The sequence below is a fragment of the Prinia subflava genome, chromosome 4, assembly GCF_021018805.1.
Source record: "Prinia subflava isolate CZ2003 ecotype Zambia chromosome 4, Cam_Psub_1.2, whole genome shotgun sequence".
NCBI lineage: Eukaryota > Metazoa > Chordata > Aves > Passeriformes > Cisticolidae > Prinia > Prinia subflava.
Window position 1 is genome coordinate 2,172,335 of NC_086250.1, and position 20,969 is coordinate 2,193,303.

The 20,969-nt window shown below is 45.3% G+C and overlaps 1 protein-coding gene across 4 annotated transcripts in view; it reads left to right on the plus strand.

Annotated features, from left to right (window-relative positions):
- The window catches only part of BPGM (bisphosphoglycerate mutase), a 32,057-nt gene extending 11,134 nt beyond the window's left edge, over nt 1-20,923 (plus strand). For 2 of the 4 annotated variants that reach the window (XM_063395142.1, XM_063395143.1), the window contains exons 2-4: nt 7,450-7,536; nt 9,685-10,340; nt 17,770-20,923. In XM_063395142.1, the coding sequence (XP_063251212.1) occupies nt 9,740-10,340; nt 17,770-17,963 (795 nt within the window). In that variant the 5' untranslated portion in view covers nt 7,450-7,536; nt 9,685-9,739 and the 3' untranslated portion in view covers nt 17,964-20,923. Of the gene's footprint in view, nt 1-4,349; nt 4,472-6,331; nt 6,419-7,449; nt 7,537-9,684; nt 10,341-17,769 lie in introns of those variants that run through there. The other 2 variants (XM_063395141.1, XM_063395140.1) reach the window with 2 other exon arrangements.
- The last annotated feature ends 46 nt before the right edge of the window (nt 20,924-20,969 follow it).

Genomic DNA, 20,969 nt, shown 5'->3' on the forward strand with positions numbered 1-20,969 from the left:
GAAGTTTTGAAAAGTGTTGGAAATATTTTCCTCGTGTTTGAAAAACAAAACAAAATGAAGCACCCAGTAAAACCAATGAGTTCATCTCGATTAGGAACAACATGAAAAATACCACTGTGGAATCTCTGCAGTTAGAGCTGAATAGAAATTGCTTTATAACCTGAACTCGTACACAACAGGGGAGCCAGATTGTTTTAGCTGACTGAGTTACTCAGGTTCTGTAAATACAAGAGCAGAACCTCATGTGGTGTTTCTCTTGTCACATGGCAGGACCCGTGGGCAACAGGGACGTTTAGTGGGGCTGTGGAAGGTCCAGAGTCCCACAGAAGTTGGGCTCATTGTCCTTCCCTGATCCATGGCTGTGCAGTTACTGTTCTCTGTGCTCCAGGTCTGCTCTAGGGTTGCTCAGATGGGCTCCTGCACTCTCAGCATCTGTAATTCCAGAAGGAATTCAAGAGGTGCAGGGAGTTCATCCTGAGCTGAACATTGTTCTAGCACGAGGCTTCCAGCAATTGTCTTGGCTGGGGACTCTGCTTGTCCTGAACCAGAACATGTGTGGAACCCCAGGGCTGGGGAGAGATGGTGGCCATGTGTCACGTGTGGGTTGCTGCAGAAGCCAGAAAAATTTGGTTTGGCCTGTGTATGCTCCCAGCTGCCCACTAAAAACTACATGCAACCATGAGAGTAGATAAAGTGGCTTCTTCACCTCTAAAGTTTCTGTATCTTGAGAAGGGCAAGAGACCTTGGTCCAGCAGCATGTGCCTCATTTTGAGGTGCCTTTCTAGAGACATTATGCCCTTCCCCAAAAAGAAGAAAGGTTGCTGCCAGATGTGCCTGCTGCTGCAAATTCCTTCTGAAGAAGGGCAGGGCCCTAGTGCCCATTTTTTTCCCCTCATAAATCCCTTGTATTGATCTTGGCTCAGTCCCTTGTTTGATATGTTACAGATGCAGACTTGTACAGAGAAGAATAAGGACAGCAATACGAACATTTAAACAAGTACTTGACCTATCCAAAATGTTGAATGTTAGGTAGCGCTGAAGCAGAAAAGTGTCTTTCTTTGTAAGATAAAAAGGACATACTGAATTACAGGCAAAATATTTTTTTCCTGGCCCTTCTATGGATAGCTAGATCTGGTGACAATGCAGAGGAATAGCGTAATTCTGAATAGAAAAAGAGTGGAAGTCAGGCACAAAATTATTTAAGTGAATGGTTTTCCATGTAAGTAAAACAGATGAAAATTCGAACTGAAAAACTCTGGGAAGTCAGATATTCTGACTCCCCATCATGCATGATTTATTAGTCCTGTCTGTCTTTCCACTCATGCTCCTTTTTTGTTAAAGAAATGAGGGGGGGTGGAGAGGGAGGAAGCATGAATTAACTTGTGATACACAGCTATTTATTTAGCAACCTAACTCCCAAAGTTTCCTGGGAAACAATCCTGTGAAAGAGAGGCCTGACTTCGTTGCTTTTTACGGTCAGGAGCAGCCCCAGTGAATTCTGAGGAGTTACAGTGAAGTAGAAGAACAGTGTGACTCAGTCCTTCTCTTGATATTATCTACCCATGACACATAGGACAGACTTTTTATATAGGAAGCTCATTTTTGTGCTCCATTCAAAACCAAACTTCAGCCAGTCTTGTTTTGTAAACTGCTGTGGTGCAAGATACAGAATACATACAAAATGGACAGAAACATAAGAAGCACCAGAAAAGTCTTTGTGATTTGTACAAGAAAATCAAATTTGTGAGAAAACAAACATCATAAATATAGACAGAGATAACTCTACACACACACATCAACAAGGTCTTGGTTAACCCAGGGTTCACTGTAACATGGAAGTAAAATAATTTAGAGCAGCTTTTCTTGAGCTGAGCCATTCATTTTTCACAGAAAGACATTAATACACACGAGCTTGAGTATGTGTGGTGTGTGTTTGTTGTTCTCACCATTCTCTGCAATGGCACTGAAGTTCCCTTTTGGTTGTATTTGCCCAGATTGTTATGTGCTGTCATCATGCTCTAGTATCAGCACTATCCAGTCTGTTTTCAAAATAACTTATCATGACTAGACACCACCCTGCTGCTTTCTTTTTTTCAAAGCCCTTTAAAATTATCTCTTCCCAGACAGTTCCTTACTGACGTCTGGTGTCTGGAGCACTTTGTTTATCATGGGGGGAAAAAAGCAGATTCATCACAGGATTTTCTTTGCTTTTGATCCTGCTACAATAAGTTAATTTGTATGATATTGTGACTAAAAACCAGTGAAATTCTCCAAACCAGAATCTGAAATGTAAACCCCTCCAAACTCAAAAAATTTAAAAGTGAACCTTTAAATCTTCAAATTTTGTCTCTGGCTCTAGAAATGGGAAAATTTTTGATTGTGAGAAAGAATTTTGTTTTCCCAGCCATTGACACATCGTAAAACTTTTTTTGGAGGCATTTTTGAAGACTAGAACTGAGTCCATGAGGATTTCTTCAGAACATTGTGTTCCACACACTTTTTTGTATGTTCTAGGCACCTGCTCTGCTGAGGTGTTTATTTGAAGATGACACTGTAATGGTTTTAAGGGCATAGAGAATACAAATTTTTTCCCATGAGTATGTTCTCAGTTTGGGATATGCAGAAACCAGATAATTTTTGAGTTACTATTTCAGAAGAACAGACAGAAGTCACCTTTTGTACTTCAGAATAACATTACCAGTACCCAGGCATTGGGATTACATAAAAAATTCAGTTCCCCCTTCAGGTTTAGAATATGAATGCCTCACAAAGCAGCTTCCCTCCATCTGTTTTGTGTATAATGAGGGCTTTCATGTATTTTCTTCCTCCTTCTTGGTAATTTATTTGCTATTAGTGATTCAGAAAAACTTCTGCACTTTCTTAAAGACTAAAGCTCTGATTCTGGTGACAAATGCGGGGTTAGTTTAGGTGCTTACACACTCTTTTCTTGTTTTTAAACAGATTTTCCCTCCAAGTAATGCAGTTAGAGAGACAGAAAGAAGAAATAAAAGGTAGAGTGCTTTATTTTTCCTCTTCTCACGGACTTACACTTCAGGTTTTGATATAAAGAGAATCCACTGAAGTTGTGTATTGCCTCCATACCCAAACAGGGTGAAAGCCCCACTGTGTTTACACAAAAAAGCAGTGTGTTTTCACTGTATTATACATAAAGCAGGTCTCAAACAGTGCCTAAACTAGTAAAACAGAAGGTGAAAAAGGGCCTTTGCTGTGAGCTTAAGTTGTAATTGAGTGAGTAGCTGCTGTGCAAGCCGTGCCTCGCTGTTCTGTCAGGTGCACCCCCGAGTTGGAGGTAATAACAGGCTGGGTTTAAGATGTGGTGGTGTGATATGTTGACAAATAGGGGCAGATGTGTGATGAAAAATTACCCACGCACAGGCGTGGAAGGAAGCCACACAGTTTGGAGCCAAGGAAATGCTGGGAACCACGTGTGGGCACTGCAAGACGTGGAGAAGGGAGCCTGGCACGTCCTTGCCTGCTCCTGCTCCCTGAGCTCTGATGGAAAAATGTTCATTTTCCTTGTGTTACACACTGAGGTCTGGCGTGTACAGACGTATGAAGAGATGGATTTAGCCAGAGGAATTTTATAATGTTGTAATTCTGAGTCCTCAGGAGGCACTAAGGATGTTTTTCTCTTCGTAGTGTGTTATACTCCCAGAGCTTTCTCCATACAAATTTGGAAATTTGTGGAAATGGGCCATCAGAATAGTTGCAGACGAATGTGAGACAGCAGCATGGATAGCAGACAGAGGAAAGACAGCATCTAGGCCTTTTGTAGGGGAAAAAATGTCAGGTGTTGAAAATGGCCTGACAGGGCCTGCATCCCATAAAAAGCTGAGGGAGGATTCCCTGAGCACACATCTGGGTGGCAGAGAGAATGGGCTGGAAAGGAGTAGGGAGGGTCTAGAAAAGGAGACATAAATTCATGCAGTAGGGAAACATGCAGGAGAAGTTTTAGAGAGAGGGTTTTAGGGTTATTAAAGAGTGCAAGGACTTGATTACAGAATTTTATTTTGAGCATGAAATTATTAATGGAGACAGATCATGTATCAAGCATTTCCAAACAAAGAGCTCAGGGTTTTCTGGAAATTAAAATGAGCATGTCTGCAATGCTCTGTGGCAAACACTGGATCTGGCTTTGAACAAAGTAACTATTCTGTGAAAGAGTACCAAGTGAAGAACGCTCCTGTTTGCCACAATTTTAATCAATCATTAATCAGCCGTTCTTCTTTCCAGTTCTGTTTTCTTCTGCTTCTGCCTTGCTCTGCTCCAGGCCTTTACTCGGTGTGGTGCAGTTGCCCTGGTGCCCTGGCGGAAGTTTACACATTGAGGAAAGAGTTTCCTGGACTAATTCTGCCACAGACATTCCAGCTAAATGCAACAGCCTGGAAGGGCTCCAGAGCAGAGACCCTGAAAACACAACCCAGCTGGTCTGAGAGATAATCGCTGCCAAGTGAGTGTAGCTGTCTGCAAGAAGGCACGCACAGGGACGTGGCTTTCACTCCTCTGTCCTTGGATGGTTTGAAATGTGAATCAAAGTCATTAGGCTGTTTTTGCCATGCTAATGAAATGGTCTTGCCTAAAGATTAAGGAGACAAAAATCTGTATTTACTGGCTGTAGAGGTCCTGGACTGTGGCATGGGTTACTGTCTGCTCACTCAGGAATGCATACTGGCATAGAATGTTTCTGTCTGTTAATTGTACTTTTAATGACTGACAGCCAATGCACATAGTGCTGGTATTCAAGAAAAGATATTTTTCCTTCTGTCTCTAGGAACTTTGCTTCTTTTCCTTCCAAAGTCAAGCGACCAGTTTGCCTGAAGGTGTGGTGACTGCAGGTGTGTGGTCATGCAGGGGGATTGGGAGCATTTCTCATCACCACTTTGAGCTGATGAGAAATCAAACTCTTCCACACACTGAGCTTGAGTATTGCTTTGATTACATAGGCTGGACTGGGTTTGCATTCTAAGTTCTGGCTTAGACAAAGCTGACAGAAAATGAAAGGTAATTGTTCATATTAGATGGTGGATGAGGTGAAAAGGATTTTATGTGTAACTGTTAAGTACAACGCACATCCAGTAGGAATATTCTGCAGAAGCAGCAGGTTTTACTGTGGTTCTGTGGTGAGGTCAGGAATATCAGGAAAAGCATTGAAAGGTATGTTCTCCCGGAGATGCAGAGTGCTCTCTGGAGCTTCCCAAATGAATGAGGAACAAAGTGCAGGAACCACCAAAGAGATGCAGGATGCTGCTCACCTGCAGCCTGGCCACTCTTACCACAGTGCTGTCAGCCCAGCAAAGCAGTGTTTCACCTGGATTGGCCTTCTTTCCCACTGACATCTTGGGATCTAATCCCTATAAAAGTAAAATTAGACACCATTTCTCCTCACAGCACAGTAGAGACATTATTTTAATACCTCTGCCCCAAATTTTCTTAAATGTACTCATGTCACTTTTTCCTGTTATAATCTGAATCCCCATCTTTTATTTTCATGCACTATCTTATTAACTTATTAAAAAGGGGAGATCACCTCTATCCCCTGTAGAAAGGATAGAGTACATTTGGTGTACATCCAGTTTGTGGCCCTCTAAGCTTTGTGACTGTTCAGGGGAAGCATTTAGAGAAGAAAACATGACTCTGGTGGGGTGTGAAAGATGTGCTCTGCTTCTTTTTTTTAAATAAAATCAGACCTATGGCAATAGAAGTGCTAAAGGGCACCATCTTCCCACACCACTTCCTTCTTGTTTCGAACCAGAGCTGCTCCATCACTTGTTTTTAATTACTTTAGTTTGGGATTACAGCCTGTGGGAATGACGGAGCTAGCATGATCCTTAGGAAGACTCAAGTTTATTTATTTATTTATTTGGCTACTGATTCATTATGAGTAGTTAGATTTTGCTTTTCACCAAACCCAGAAGGGTCCTAAAGCGCTTTCGAGAGAAGCCAGAGGTTTGGATGCCTCCGGTTTGCGCGCGCTGGCGCGACCCCGTTTCCCCGTTGCACAAAACGCCGCCTGCGTGCGCGGACCCGCGAGGGGAGCCAGCATCTCTGCCGCGATCCCCGGCGGCAGACGGGCCCGCTCCGGGAGGCCGGCATTCCCGCGGGAGGGAGGGAGGGAGGGAGGGAGGGAGGGAGGGAAGGAGGGAGGAACGGACCAGGGCCGGGATGGCGCAGCATCCCCGGGCCCCGCCGGGCACGGCGGCACCGCGCTCGGCGCGCCCGGGGCACCGCGTCACCGCCCCGCCCCGCGCCCATTGGCTGAGGCCGCTGTCCATCGCGCTGGCCGGCCAATCAGAGCGCGCGGCTCTCGCGGGCGCGGAGGCAATAAGAGGCGCGGCCCGCCCCTCGGCCGGCCCGGCGGCGGCTCCGGCGCTCCCGTAGCGAGCGCTGCTCCAGCCCGGTAATTCCCGGGAGATCGGCCCTGCGGGAGGAGGGGGAGCGGCCCTGGGCTCGGGGGGGCTCCCGCGGCGGGGCTGTTCCGCCGCTCCAGGGAGGGATGGCGGTGTTGTCCCCGGGCAAACGGCGGCTTCCCGAGGGGGCGGTGGCGGTGCGGTAGCGCGTGTGTGCCCGTGGCCGTGCCTGCGAGCCCGTGTTTGTGTTTGTTTGTGTTGGTGTGCGACAGCCGCGGGTGTTTGCGCGTCTCCGGGAGGTGCTGCCCTACTTCTGGCCGAGCCTCCGTGCTCGGGGAGGGCTGGGACTCGCAGGTGCTCCGCGCAGGGACGCCTTGTAAAAGGGGCGAGCAGGGGAGGGAGTCCCGGCTGCAGCAGGAGCCCTGCAAGTGACCGCCTCCGGTATTAGAGCTTAAAGCTGTGCTTGGCCAGGAGATCGGCTGGTGTAAGATGTTAGTGTAAGCACTGTGCGCTGCTCTCCTGCGCTGAGCTGCGGCTCTGGGTTTCTGTTCTATCATAGACGGAACCAGGGAATGGTAAGGGTTGGAAGGGATCATAGAGGCCATCTAGTTCCAGCCCCCGTGCCAGGGGCAGGGACACCTTTCGCTAGACCACGTTGCTCAAGGCTACAGCCAGCCTGGCCTTGAACACCTCTAGCGATGGGGCACGCACAGCTTCTCTGGGCAGCCTGTTCCAGTGCCTCTGTGCTGGGTCCATCTCTGCTGTCTGTACCCTCCGTGGTGTCCCCGAGCTTTTGGTAGATTTCTGCACGCTAGAGCATGGAAATTGCAGCCTAAACAAATCTTAGGGAGCAAATGATATCCCGCGGCACGTGGGAGACCAGAAACTTTCCCTTGTTAGAAATGCAGGAGCTGTGTCTTGGCATCTCTTTTTGGGAGAAGGCATTTGGTAGCTTTCCCAGCCCGTACAAGGGGTGTGTGCTCTATTTTTTCAACAGCTTTGAGAGCAAATGGTGGCTGGCATAGACATTTGCACTTGTGGGCTCTTTCTGTGAGGCTCGGTGTTTATTCTTTCCCTGCAGGTAACAAGCCAAGAGTGTGTGGTGGCCTCTGTATAAAGCAGCTCTTCAGCCTGTGCTGGGATTTGTTGTTCCTTTGCCATAGGAAAGGTGAGTAGGATTATTTCCATGTGTTGCTCCAAGGCTTTCTAGTTTAAATGCTTCCAGAAGTGGACTGATATTTAAACAATGCTGTGGCTGCTAGTTCTTTCTAAATTTGTTTGAGTATTGTGCTTCTGCCTAATGTTTTATATAAGTGAACTGGAGTTTATGGCACCCAGATGATATTTGGTCTTTGTGTAAGTATGTCTCTTACACTAAGTTTTTATTGCTTTTGGCTAAAATGCCAACTAAACTTTGGCAAAGAGGTCCATCACCCCTATTGTTGGGTCTTAATTTGGTTTTGTAGACTGTATAATCTATTCCTGTGGATAATAGAATAAATTAATCTGAATAATGAGGTATCTGCAGAGACAGAACTTTCTGTGGAGCTATTTTATGTGTAGTAGCTCATGCTGTGAACACACTGCAATTTTAAAAATTGCCTGCCTTCCATGTATTTATTGAATACAAAAGTTTTGTGTTTTGTATTGTGTGTCAAAGAATACGTCCTGATATTGTGTAAAAATCTTAGTCCTCAAAGGCTTTTTAGTCCTGAGCTGTGCTATTAGGCCAAAGTTAGCACTTGGGGGGGTTTTGCATATTTCCCTTATGTGATGGAGACTCTATCTTAACATGAGGTTAGAGGAGAACTAAGCTGCTGTTAAAAGCAAGATCAGATTCCTGAGTCTGTTAATGAATTCAGCTTTTCTAGACACTTTCTTTGAAAGTCTGGAAAAATGAATGCTGGTATTGTGCTGGGTGTTTCCCAAAACCCAGAGTGCATGGGCCTATCCCATCCTGCTGACCTCATACAGGGTCACAATGGGCCTGAATCTGAGACATTTGGAGTGTGATTGAAGCAGCTCCAACTGATTTGAGATGGTGGGAGCTCCCTTAGGTGTGTTTCTAATGGAAATCTAGCCCAGGGTTGGGTGTGCAGAAATCAGAGCTCAGTCTCCTACTGTCCATGGTTTTGAGAGTGCTTAAAATTCATCTGAGGTACAGCAGTCCCCCCAGTGCAGAGTTGCATTTTTGCATCTTTTGCCCTGCTCTGTCCATTGCCCTCTAGCCTGTGTTTCAGGTCAGAGGGATCAGGTGGGGTTTTCAGAGCTGCAGTCCTGTGTTGGATGAACCTTTCAGTCATCCCATCATCTGCTAGCAGAACTTTGACCACCTTGGCAGACCCTTGGGTGTGTGGTCAAAATGTGTCTGCCACTGAAGGCAATCCAGAAGTCATGTTCCTTGGTCGAGAAAAAAGAGAAAGGCACTGTTTGATCTTGTGAATGTGTAGCTGTCTGACTTAATGAGGACAGCAAATAGGCCTTTTGTGCCCACTCCAAAAGTAAAAACTTTAATCCTGGTGCCTAAGAATCTGGCTTTGTAATTCACAGACAGGAGAGGAAAAATAGACTTGAAAGTCAGGAAGAGGATGGGATAATCTCTGAGGTCACTTGGGGATTAGTGAAATGAGAACTCACTAGTTGTACATTGCATCCCAGAGTATCTGTGTTGTCACCCTTGAGCGTGGAGGAATGATGGAGGAGGAAAAAAATCAAGCATGGACTGGCATAATTAGCAGGACAGGATGGGGATATGAGGAAATTATGCAGAGTGTGGCTATGTTGACATCTCCTTTGAGAAAAGCTGATCAGGTTTTGTGTGTTGCCAGTTGCAATTCTGTCCCAGTCTCCAGTTCCTCTGGCTGAGGGCCACAGCTGCTGTGTGTGCATTCCCTCGGAGCAGTGGGGATCTGGACAGCCCTCGTGGGCCTGAGCTACGTGTGGCACCTCAGAGCTCCTCAGGGAGGAACAGCTGCTGCTCTGGGAGCCTGAATGAGGCTCTGTTCAAGCACTTGAGGGAAACCTGTAGGCTGGACCAGCTTGTGCAGATCTGCTCCTGATCAATTGTTTAAGCGGACTAGTTGCAACAAGCTGGGTGAAGGATGGCACTCTCCTTCCCACATGAGGTCTCTTGGTTTGGAATTCCTCCCACTCCCAATTGTAAAATCATACTCAGCAGACACTTGTTTCTTTGGTTGTTTTGATTCTGATATTTGTTTACTTTTCACTGCCATGTGGTGCATTGAGCTATGCATGAGCCTCTTGTAGTGCATTACCTGTGGGATGTTTGATGTGTCTGTCTCATGTCTTTGTCCAGATGTGTCCTTATTAGATGCCAGACCAGCTGCCCTCTGTGCTAAGCTGCAACCGAAATGGCAAAGTACAGGCTGGTTCTCCTGAGGCACGGGGAGGGAGCCTGGACCAAGGAGAATCGCTTCTGCAGCTGGGTGGACCAGAAGCTGAGCAGCGATGGCATAAAGGAGGCTCGGAGCTGTGGCAAGCACCTCAAAGCTCTGGGCTTCGAGTTCGACCTCGTCTTCACCTCGGTGCTGAGCCGCTCCATCCAGACTGCCTGGCTGATCCTGGAGGAGATGGGCCAGGAGTGGGTCCCCATCCAGAGCTCCTGGAGGCTGAACGAGCGCCACTATGGGGCGCTGATCGGGCTCAACAGGGCAGAGATGGCTCTGAATCACGGCGAGGAGCAGGTGAAGATCTGGAGGAGAAGCTACGACGTTACCCCGCCTCCCATCTCTGAATCTCACCCCTACTACGCAGAGATCTACAATGACCGCCGCTATAAATGCAGTGATGTCTCTCAGGAGAACCTCCCAAAGGCTGAAAGTCTCAAAGATGTGCTTGACAGACTCCTTCCCTACTGGAATGAAAAGATAGTGCCAGAACTGAAAAGTGGCAAAATGATTCTCATCTCTGCTCATGGCAACAGCAGCAGGGCATTGCTGAAGCACGTGGAAGGTAAGGGCTTTGGTTACAGCCTTCCCTCTTGTCCTTCCTCAATGGCTTGGAGCTTTATATCTTGTTCTTTTATGTATTACTTCCCTGGGCAAGGTAATAATGTCTGTGGCCTGCAAGGAGGAAGCAGAAAGTTGGTCAAGGAAGCAAACTGGGAGATGTGGAAAGGGGATAGAATTAGTTAGGCTAATGTAGTTAAGGAAAGGGCCAGATGCTTTCATTTTATTTCTCATTGTTCATTTAAAACTATTGTATTCAGACAAACTTTGTGGTTGGTTTAGATAGACAAAAACTCTGCAGACTCACATTATTTTTGGGTCTTTTTTCAACTGCTTTGTCAGGTTTGTGATAAACATCTCTTAATTAAAAAAGCATTGCTGTAACACAGCAGAATAAAAATGCTTGGCTTGGGTACTCCAATGGGTCACCCTGATAATTTTGTACTTAAAAGTTAGGTGACAGGGAGTTCTGCAGAGAGCAGGCACTTGCTAGAGCTTGTGCAAATACTGCACTATATCCCAATACAGAAAATGCATCCCAATAAACAGCCACGCTGGTAGCTTAGGGTTGTTGATTTACCACAGAATGGTTTGTGTTGGGAGATAGCTTTTAAAGGCCATCCAGCCAGTCCCTGGGCAGTGAGCAGGGACATCTGCAACTAGATCGTGTTGTTAAGAGTCCTGTTCAACCTGGCCTTGAGTGTTTCCAGGAATAGGATATCTGCTGCCTCCTTGGGCAACATGTTCCAGTGTTTTACCAGCCTCATCATAGAAATTATCTTCCTTACATCTAATTTGAAATGATCTTCTTTGAGTTTAAAACCATTATTCCTTTTCCTATTAGGCCCCGCTAAAAAGTGTTTCCATCTTTCTTAGACGCCCTCTAGAACTTTCTCTTCTCCAAGCTGAACAGCCCCAGCTCAGTTTTTCCTCACAGGAGATGTGCTCTGTTCATTTTTGTGGCCCTCCTCTGGTCCTGCTCCAGCAAACCTTACCTGGGATGAAAATCCCACAACTGGTCTTGAAAAGGACTTATTTGGGCCTTTATGATAAAAAACATCATTTTCACTGTTAGTCTTCCTTCCCTTCCTCTTTGATCTCCTGGCTTCTAGGCCATCCTGAACTGGAAGTTGAACCATATTAATTTCTTTTGTAGGTAGAGCAGAATTTAGTGATTATATATGTGTGAATGCAGCCTAGTACAGTTGTAGTTACAAATATGCACAGGCTGGATTGTGTCCACTCAGTTGTTGTTTTTTTTAGTTATAAAACCCTCTGTTCTGTGGCTCTGCTTTCTGCATTTGGCCATGCTGGAACAGTCAGGACATCAGGAGCCTGAAGCCTGTGAGATGAGTGGGTACAAATGGCTTTTGGAACTGAGAAGCTGTGAATCCTGGGCTGCAGATCACTGCTGGGATGGAGGAGGAAGGGCTGGTTCAGCCAGTCCCATGGTGTGGTCAGAGTGGTTGTCCTCACTGTGTGAAGTGATAAAGGAAAAAGGGGAAGAGGGATCTGCAGCTGTGGTGCCTCCCCTGCCTCCCAAGAACTGAACCAGCTCTGTGAAACCATGCTGGCCAAGCCCTCTGGAGGTGAAATGGTGAGAGCTGAACGTGGGTTCTAGCAGAGCTCCTGGGCCACCCTCTGTGCAGTTTGCAGCAGGGACTGGGAAGGGTTCCTTTGCAGTTGGCATGGCTGGATTTCTTGCTGCACTGAGATCAGAGAGGAGCAGCAGTGCAGAATTTCCTTTAGGACAATTGCTAACTCTTTGTAGCTCTTCCAGGACTGCCCATACTCAAAGTATGGTAAAGCTGTCCTGTGTCTTGCAGTACACCTTCACCCTCCCAGCATGTGCTTCCATAGGGAAATGTGAGCAATCCTTGGCACAGGATCCAGTTCTGTTGACCAAGGACCATTTGTGAGCTACCCCAGCTCCCACACAGGAACAACTGGAACCTGCTGGCTCTGCTGCCCTTTGTGTAGTGGAGATTGGATTTCTGAAGAACTGGCCTGAAGGGTTGTATGGACAGAACTTTGAGACCCCTGGTATTACAGTCTGCCTTCATTGTTTTGTTTTTGCCTTTTTTTTTTTTCTTCCCTGGGCCTAAACCTGGCTGGATCTAAGAAGTTTCTTGTCTGCATTGCTGACTGTCTCTCCCTTTCTCTCCTGAAAGGTTTGAGTTGCTCTGGAATCCTGCTGGAGTTGGACCTGATTCAACAGTGCTTAAACTTTGCCAGTCTATTGTATTTATAGCACCCAGTGTGAGATGGGCTGTGTTTTGGTGGATTCTTCTTTTTTATAAGCTTAGTGTGTCCTGCACTTGAACAGAGTTTTCTAAGCCCCTCCAGCTTAGCTGGAGCCTTTTTTCCCTTGTTTTGTTGGCATTTTGAAAACTGGGCTCCAAATGCCTCAGGCAGCAATCTTGCATGTCTTAGTCATGGTGTTAACTTGATTTTGGAAGATGCAGATCAAACTTTAAATGGCAGGAAATATGAAAGTTTTCATTCAGTTGGATCTGATGAAACAATTCTAATTGTTTCAGTGACAATTTGTATTTTTTTTCCCAAAAGACTACAGGGTATCCCTTGAAGTTACTATTTCAAGGTGGTATTTTCTTGAAACAGGCCTGCAATTCTCTGAATCTGTGTTCTCCTTGTTCTGAGTAATTGGTAAAGAGCTGGCAGTGTAGTTCTGCTTTCTACTTGCATGCAGTCATTGGAGCAGCAGTATCATGCTCAGAAGGCTTTGGTTGTGGTTTGGATTCTGTTCTTGTTTTCTCATTGCACGGAGTGGGCCTCATTAGGGTGTAGGAAATGTCTGTAGAATCTGTCATGCTAAGTGACCATTCTGGATGCACAGGATCTATTTGCAGGTGGTTTTTTTTCTCAATTTTTGGGGAGGATAGTTTTCTCTTTATCTAATAATTAGTGCTTCATACAGGAACCCTCTTGACAGTGTCCCTTTATGAAGATATTAGTGTGATACTTGTGACCACCTTGCCCCATTTCTGCTGAAGTGCTGACTGGAGACCAAGTCCAGTTGACTGATTTACCAGAGGAAGGATTGGTGGGCTGTCTGAACTCTTCTTTCTTCCCAGCCATTTAACCCTGGGGACTGATGTAAAATACCTCAAAACAGGGGGTTGTGGAATGCCTGATTCCAGAATTGCCAATAGTTTACATGCTGGAGCTGCATGTTGTGACACCTTGTGTGGACTGTGTGCTGAGGGCTTCTTAATAAGATTATCCCACTGATTTTGCTGCTTAGCCTTTTTAAGGAAATACTACTTATGTGAGTGTGGTGGTGTGAGTGCAATTGCAGGAAACAGTTTGAGATCTAACAGCTCAGTGCTCTTGAAATGACATGGTCTTGCTCTGTCATTTCCCCCATTCTTTGCTCAGTGCTTCTGCTGCTTGTTTTGTGTGAGTTTTTGGGCCTTATTGCAAATTACCTTGGCCTGTGTTTGGGCCACTGCTAAGCAGTGCTCCCACAGCATCAGGAATGTCTCTCCAACATTGTCCCCAAATAAGCAGGGGTTGAGCAAGCTCTTGGGAGGGGACGTAGCCAGGAGAGCTGACCTAAAGGGATATTCCTTACCCCTTATGATGTCTGCTCAGCAGTAAAAGCTAAGAGAATGTCAAATGTCATTTGTAATGACATTGGAGTAATAGTTCTGCATACTGAAGCCCTGATCAGGGAAGTGACTGGATTGCCTGCTGATGGGAAGTAGAGAATCAATCCTTTGTTTGTCTTTGCTTCTGTGTTTGGCCTCTACTTGTGCTTTAGTAAACTGCCTTTATCTTGACCCACAAGTCATTTTTGTGTCTCTTCTCCCCACCCACTGTGCTGAGAATAGGAGTGATAGAGCAGCTTGGTGGGCACCTGGTGTCCAGCTAAGGTCAAACCACCACAGTTCCTTTCTGCTGCCCCACTGTAGCTCCCTACTACTAAAGCCTGGCTGTGCAAACCTAATGCAGACAGAAAATCTTGGCAGACATGAGTGAAACAAATGGAAATGATATGCTACAACCATGGTTGTAGCCCACCCATCCTTTTTTCCTTAAAATTTGCACAGCAAGATCTGTCAAGATCAAGAGCCAGATTCTAACACTGCTTATTTCCCTCCTGTGCCCTGTTGAAGGTAGATCTTCTGTCAGCCTGCAGAGAGGACAGAAAGTGGCTCTGAACATTCACCTTGCTAGGCTAAAGCTTTAGCGTTTTCATTAAGATGTGGGAAGGATGCTATGACCTGATTTGGAACTCAGGTACAATGCACCAGTATAAAACAACCTTTTGTAGCTGAATTTATGCATTTGATCTTCTGTATCATCTCTTATTGGATGAATCATCTGGTCTCAAGTGTAGTTGACATGCAGAGAAGATAGCTGCTGTTTATTCTCAATAGCTCTTGTGGGTTTTGGGTTCCTCTGACCATAAGAATAGAAGGGAGGAACCTGGTAAGACCAGGTGAGAGGGAGGGGGAAAGCTGAAGCCCCTGTGAAAGTGCTGTAGGTGCTCAAAATCAGTGAGGTTTGTCTCTAGGACTTTGCAAGGTACAAATATTTCAAAACACTCCATGGGCTACCACATGAAGGTGAATTCTTAAGCTTGCCTAGAGATATTTCCAATTGGTGTGTTTGGTCACCCAGTTTGGTTAAATGGAGGATAAGTGAGCTGAGGAAGAATTTTGAAAGGTCTGTTTTATCATAAGTGCTGTACCAAATTACTGTAGTGTACCTGTGTACAGGTGAGGAGCAGTGTTCCCAGAACAGAGCATGGCAGGTGTCCCCTGGAGGAGCACAATTGCTAGTCAGCATTTTATCTGGGCTCCTGAGGAAGTCATCCTGAGTATTTCAGTAAAGTCTGTGGGTTCTCATGACTCTTAAGGAAGTAGGACCTGGGTTTTAAACCTTCCTGGGTAAAGACTGCTTCCAGCAGCACAGCACTGCAGCAGTGCTGAGACCCAGGCTTTGGTGTTAAACTTCAGGGAAGGGTGTTGCTTCTTCAGTGGACTTATTTACCACTGCACCTTGTAGTCAGCAGTTGAGATGTCGCCCTGATTTCACCCTTTTCCCCTATGCCACGGGCTGGCTTGTGACACAGGCCAGCTGGCATGGAGGGCAGCAAAAGGTCAGCGGGTTACAGTTACAGCACATGGAGTAACTGGATAGCAGTGAGCTCCCACTGCAGCCATGCAAGGTGTGATCCCCGTGCTGCCCTCCTGGCCTGCTGGCTGGGGAATGTTCTGGTGAGCTCTGCCTGCCACCACAGAGCTTGTGTGACCAGCCTGCTCAGCTTCTTGCTTCCTGAAGAGCAGAGAGACTGGCCACAGCAACAGGACACTGTTGTTTCTTCAGGATTTTCATCCGACTTCAGCTTGCATTTCCAGACTTCTGTATGAGGAGAAGTCCTGAGGAGAAAACCCATCCTGTTTGCTGCTCTGTGTTTATCCTAGACTGCAGTGTTTTGCTTTGTAAATCAGTACTAGTTGACATTGTGGTCACTTTGTGCTCTGTAAAAACAGTAAAGTGCATTTTTGAATCCATGTAGCTACAGCTAGTTTTGTTTAATCCATCTCCAGAGGAAACTTTTAAATATCATGTCTCCTGACCACATTATGTGGTTTGCCTAAACTCTCCTGCATGACTTCATATGCTCTGTGTGTATATGAATGGTTTAGTCTGGGAGACTGAACCTAGGAGGTGGTGAGAACACTTCCAGGCACAGATTCTCTGGGAATATACACGGTGGTGTGGGTATTGTGAAAATCTAATGCTTAAGAATCCTTGAAATAAGAGCTCAGGCAGCTGCTTGTTTTGCAAACAAAGCCCTTGAGAACTGTGCTTGTGCCTGGTGAATGGATGCATTACTTTTCCCATAATATCTATGCTGTTTTTAAATTTTAGGTATTCTTTGAGGTTATTTCCCTGTAGGTCTGATTCTTTGGCCTACACCAGGTGAATTATTTGTCCCTTGTATCCAAGAATTGCTTCAGCTATGTGAGCGTGCCTTGTTCCAACTGAAGGATGCTCAATATGTAACAAGGTGTAAGTTTTTTGTAAAGGCTTGTTTCTGGTACTCCAAGCCCTTCTGAAACTTAGGGCTGAGCACAAAGCAAGAGTAGGTCACTGCAGAAGCTGGGTACTGGGGCACATGATCCTCACCTCATGAACAGTTCTGTTTTTTCTGACCTGTTGTCACCCCACTGTTGCTGAGTTTCTCGACTCGTGTGTGTTTTCCTGTTAGTGTGATGGCTCTGCTTTTCTGCTTAATGTGAAAATCTCTGGTAAATTTACACCCGTGTGTCCTGAGGACCATCTGTTTTGTCAGCTGCTCCAGGAGGATGTTTGCTTGGTGCACCTTGGTCTAGTTCATACGGTGTCATCACTTTAAAGCTTGGTCGTGTGCATTTTCTGAGTGAATTACTCACAGCTGCCCTGCTTCAATAGCAGGCTGCTGCTGGGACCTCAATGCTTCTCAAAAGGAGAGGAAAAAGGAAATCTTGACATTCCAAATGACACTAGCTTGCTTTTGCCTGAATTTTTTTTTTTTTTGAGGGATAATGTCTTTGCAATCACTGCTTTTAATGCAACTATTTAGACTTTGTGTGGAAACTTGACTAAGATGTTTGGTCTTGTAATTCACTTGGAGGCTTTGGATGTGTGTTGGATATAAAAATATCCAGTGATTTCATTGAGATGAGTCCAGAATATTTTAATTACATGTCTGCATAAAATAAACTTTGTTTCCAGGTACACATTCCTTAAGTGGGAAAAAAAGAAAAATACTTCAAGCCGTACAAGTTGTATTTCTGCCTCCTTTTTCTGTCCCTCATTTGGAAGTGGAAATGAATGTCCTGTATGTGGTAATTCTGAGAACAGTACTGTGGACCCTGCTATAAACTGGCTTGTGAGAAATCAGATGTGGGCCAAGAGTGATTCTTGCACAAGAAGAATTAAATACTGATGTTTATGACAGTTTGTGTGATAAGAGTTGCCCAGAAAATCTAAGAGAAAAATTAACCTTGTTATCCTGCCTTTTTAAGGAGTCTGTATTGGCTGTGTACAGAGGCTGTTTCATGTTGGAGTGGCACATGTGGACTCTCATCTTTGGTGATGTGCGAGTTTGGAAATGATGGAGGGGACCCTGTTGTACTCCATGTCCTGTATTAAAGGAACGGTGCAGTCTCCAGGGCAATCCCTTCCTGTTTATTTCACGTGTGTAGGCTGAAGAAGAGAAGAAACTGTCTTCACCTTGATGGGAATTCTCTCCTAGTGTTCCTAAAGCACTTCCCAAGCTGTGGCCTAGCTGGGAATTGATGTTGATGGAGGCTGGAGGGTGCCCTTGACTCTTTTAAGACTAGGTAATCTCAGAAATAAGGCAATAGGCAATGAGGGAGCTGGAGGTGTAACTCTGTTTTGTTTTTCTTTGGCAGGCATCTCTGATGAGGACATCATCAATGTCACCCTCCCCACTGGTGTGCCCATACTGCTGGAACTCGATGAGAATTTGCACCCTCTGGGCCCTCACCAGTTCCTGGGTGATCAAGAAGCTATCCAAGCTGCCATCAAAAAAGTGGAAGATCAGGGGAAAGTAAAATCTGCCGAAAAGTCAAATCCCAGTGTCTAGCACAGCTGTGTTCAGTGTGGTAGGAGTGACAATGTGTGTATGACTGCTAGGCTGTGCTGTGTGAATGTCTCCCTTTGGAGCACTGAGTCACTGGAAGGGACAATTGTTGAGCCTCAGGTTGGTAGCTTAACCCTCTGCCTTTTCAAAACCTGGAATCTAGACTGAAGTGTGAGGTTTTACTGGAAAAGGAAGAGATGAATCAGGTAATGGAAACTTGCAGGGCAGTCTGCCCCAGAGCCACCACTGAGGATGGCCCAGTAGAGAAATAAAGGGATATGTTATTGGTGTCTACCAACCATCAGTCCTAATCTGTTCAGGAGAAAAGCACCAGCTTAATGGACTAATTGAAGTCCAGGATGTTACAGGCACTAAAACTGTCACTGAGAAAATGGAACCAGATAATTCTATTATCAGCTACTATTTTTCTATGTCACAATAGCTGTGTCAACTTGTTCTCGATGGATTTCCTTCAGGCTTTCAGAACACTTCCAGCTGGAAAACTCTCTACCTTTTTATTTTGGGTCTTCTGTGGCCATTTCACGGTCCAGAGAATTTTGTAGAGATGTTCTGACTACTAGAGTTATTGTAGTTGTCTTTTGTTACTCTGCATTCAGTTTTTAAGGAATCTAGATGGAATCCCTTCTCCTCCACCATCTTTGCAAAGCCCAGCATCACTGCATTTTGCTGACTTGCAGTAGTAGGATTTAAGTCAGACTTTAGTCCACAAAAGAAGCACAAAGGTTTTCTGCTCAGTGTTTAAATTGTAGCTCCTAGTGTGAGACCTGAATACCTTTGAAACACTTTGGTAACATGTACTAGAGGTTTGATCACCACTTAGTCAAGCTGATAAATAATTCCTGCTCACCTCAGCAAAAGGGATGTAGGAAAAACCCCTCCAAGCTTTCCTGAGCTGCAGAGGTAAATGGCTTTCACAGTGACATTGCTGTGGCATTATCAAATTCTCTGAAGGGCTGGAAGAAATGCGTGCAGCGTGTCAGAAGTGCTGGGTGCAGCTCATTCAGCCATCCTGCTGGTGAGGAAGGATATTCTGCCATGCCTGAGGTGTTCTCCTGTAAACCTCTCCTCACATCATAGCTGGGTTCCTGCTGACAGTGGCCTTGCTGTTGTTTGGCTCAGGATTTGACCAGTTCACCCCGTGGCTGGATGCAGTGTGGCAGCCTGGTGTTCTCTTTATGTACACAGGCACCAGGGTAATTCCACTTTTGAAGACTTGCTCTTAATCTTACTGCAAATATGAAACTTTTAAAAGGTTTATCTCTGACCCACCTGTCTCAACAGCTGAGCATCTTCTCTGACCTTGGATCTCAACATGGGTGACACCTGAGCTGAATGTGTTCTCAGCATGGCCCAGCTACAAATCTCAGTGTTGATGAGAATTTCCTTGATAAAGTTTTAAAATCTGAGAGGAGCTGCTGCTTTGCAGTGAGCAGCTTGCTTTTGTAAGTGTGGGAGGATGTTTTTCTCTTGAGGAGAGCAGTGTGACAGTGTGGTGTGCCTCTGACAGTCTTGCTGACATGTAGAGCAAGACTCTGCAAGTCTGATGCCAGCTCACATTAGAGTAGCACATATTCCATAAAAGACTTCTTGCTAGAAGGTGATTTCTGATGCATGAATGGTGCTTGGCCCTCTCTTTGGTTTTGTTTTTGTAGCCTTTGCAGTAGAAACAAAGTTACGTGTTTCTCTTTTAAACATAAAGCTGGTAGGTTTCCTCTTTCTTTGTACAAGGGAGCTATTTCAGTGTTTTTTGGCTGTTTTGTTTTTTATTTCCTCTGAAGTGATAATAGCAGCTTCTCTGCTACTTTATTTGATACCAACTTAGTTTCTGAGGTTTTAGTTTTCTGTGCTTGGAGTAACTCTGAATCCTAGTTGATAGTTTAGAAGTGAGTGTTAGTGTTAGATGCTGCTCAGCAAACGTTCACCTGTGAAAACCCTGAGAAGGGTCACTGGCACTCAAGTGAATAATTTCTTCCCCAAACATTAAATCGTGTGTGAAGCTTCATCTCAAGTAAATGTCACTGTGGACTTGTAAACAAGACCAGCAGAGCCACCTGTTGCCAGTGGGAGCTGTGTGCACCCAGGTGTGTGAGCACACAGGCCACATCCATATCCTGGCACTGTGGAATTGCAATGGAGAACTTCAGGATGTGACGCCCAGCTGGAATATACTTGGAAATAAACCCCGCTGACTGGAAGAGAGGCTCTCTCCTCCCCATCTCAGAGAACCCATGATCTCTTCTGTGGGTGCAGAGGGGAAAGGAAAGGTGGATGAGGGAATTTAGGAAAGCATTGATTGCAGCTGAATGGATGATATGGACTGGAATCATCCTTTGAGTCATGGACAGGAAGATGAGAACACCAGTGTGATGTTTCCAGGAGGTGCTGTGAGATGTGAACACAGACAGTGCTCTGGGAAGTTTGACTTTGTTTGCTTGGATTGTGGCTCCAAAGTGATGACAGGATTTTATGTGCACATCTGACAGCAATGACAACTCTCACAAGTATCACATGGAACCAACTGGAGATTTCATTGTGCTCTTTAAAATTATTTTAATGCCTTGCAGTTCTGAGTAACCTTTTAATTAAAATCCTGATTCATAAACCATGTATATTGAGGAACAGAAACCAAGTTCCATCAAAGGTGGCATAAGAATTGGTGATCTTCAGGCACAGCTACATCAGAGGGAGAAATGAGAATCTTGCTTAGAGATCAGTGGTTGGGAAGCACTTTTCCCTATGTTTGAGTGTGCCTCAAAGACCTGTAAGGTAAATAGTGTTTTTACAGTTAACATAATGGATGTGGTTGATTTGGTTTGTTTATGCATTTTTAACATTGGTTTCAGTAGCAGTAATAGCTCTAGACCCTCTTGAAAACCTTTGTAAATATGGTGGAGCTGTCAGGTTCTTTGTAACTCAATAAATTCACCTGAAATGGAATTTAATTTGCCTTCAGTCTTTTTTTTCCTTCTACTGCTATCCCCTTTGTTT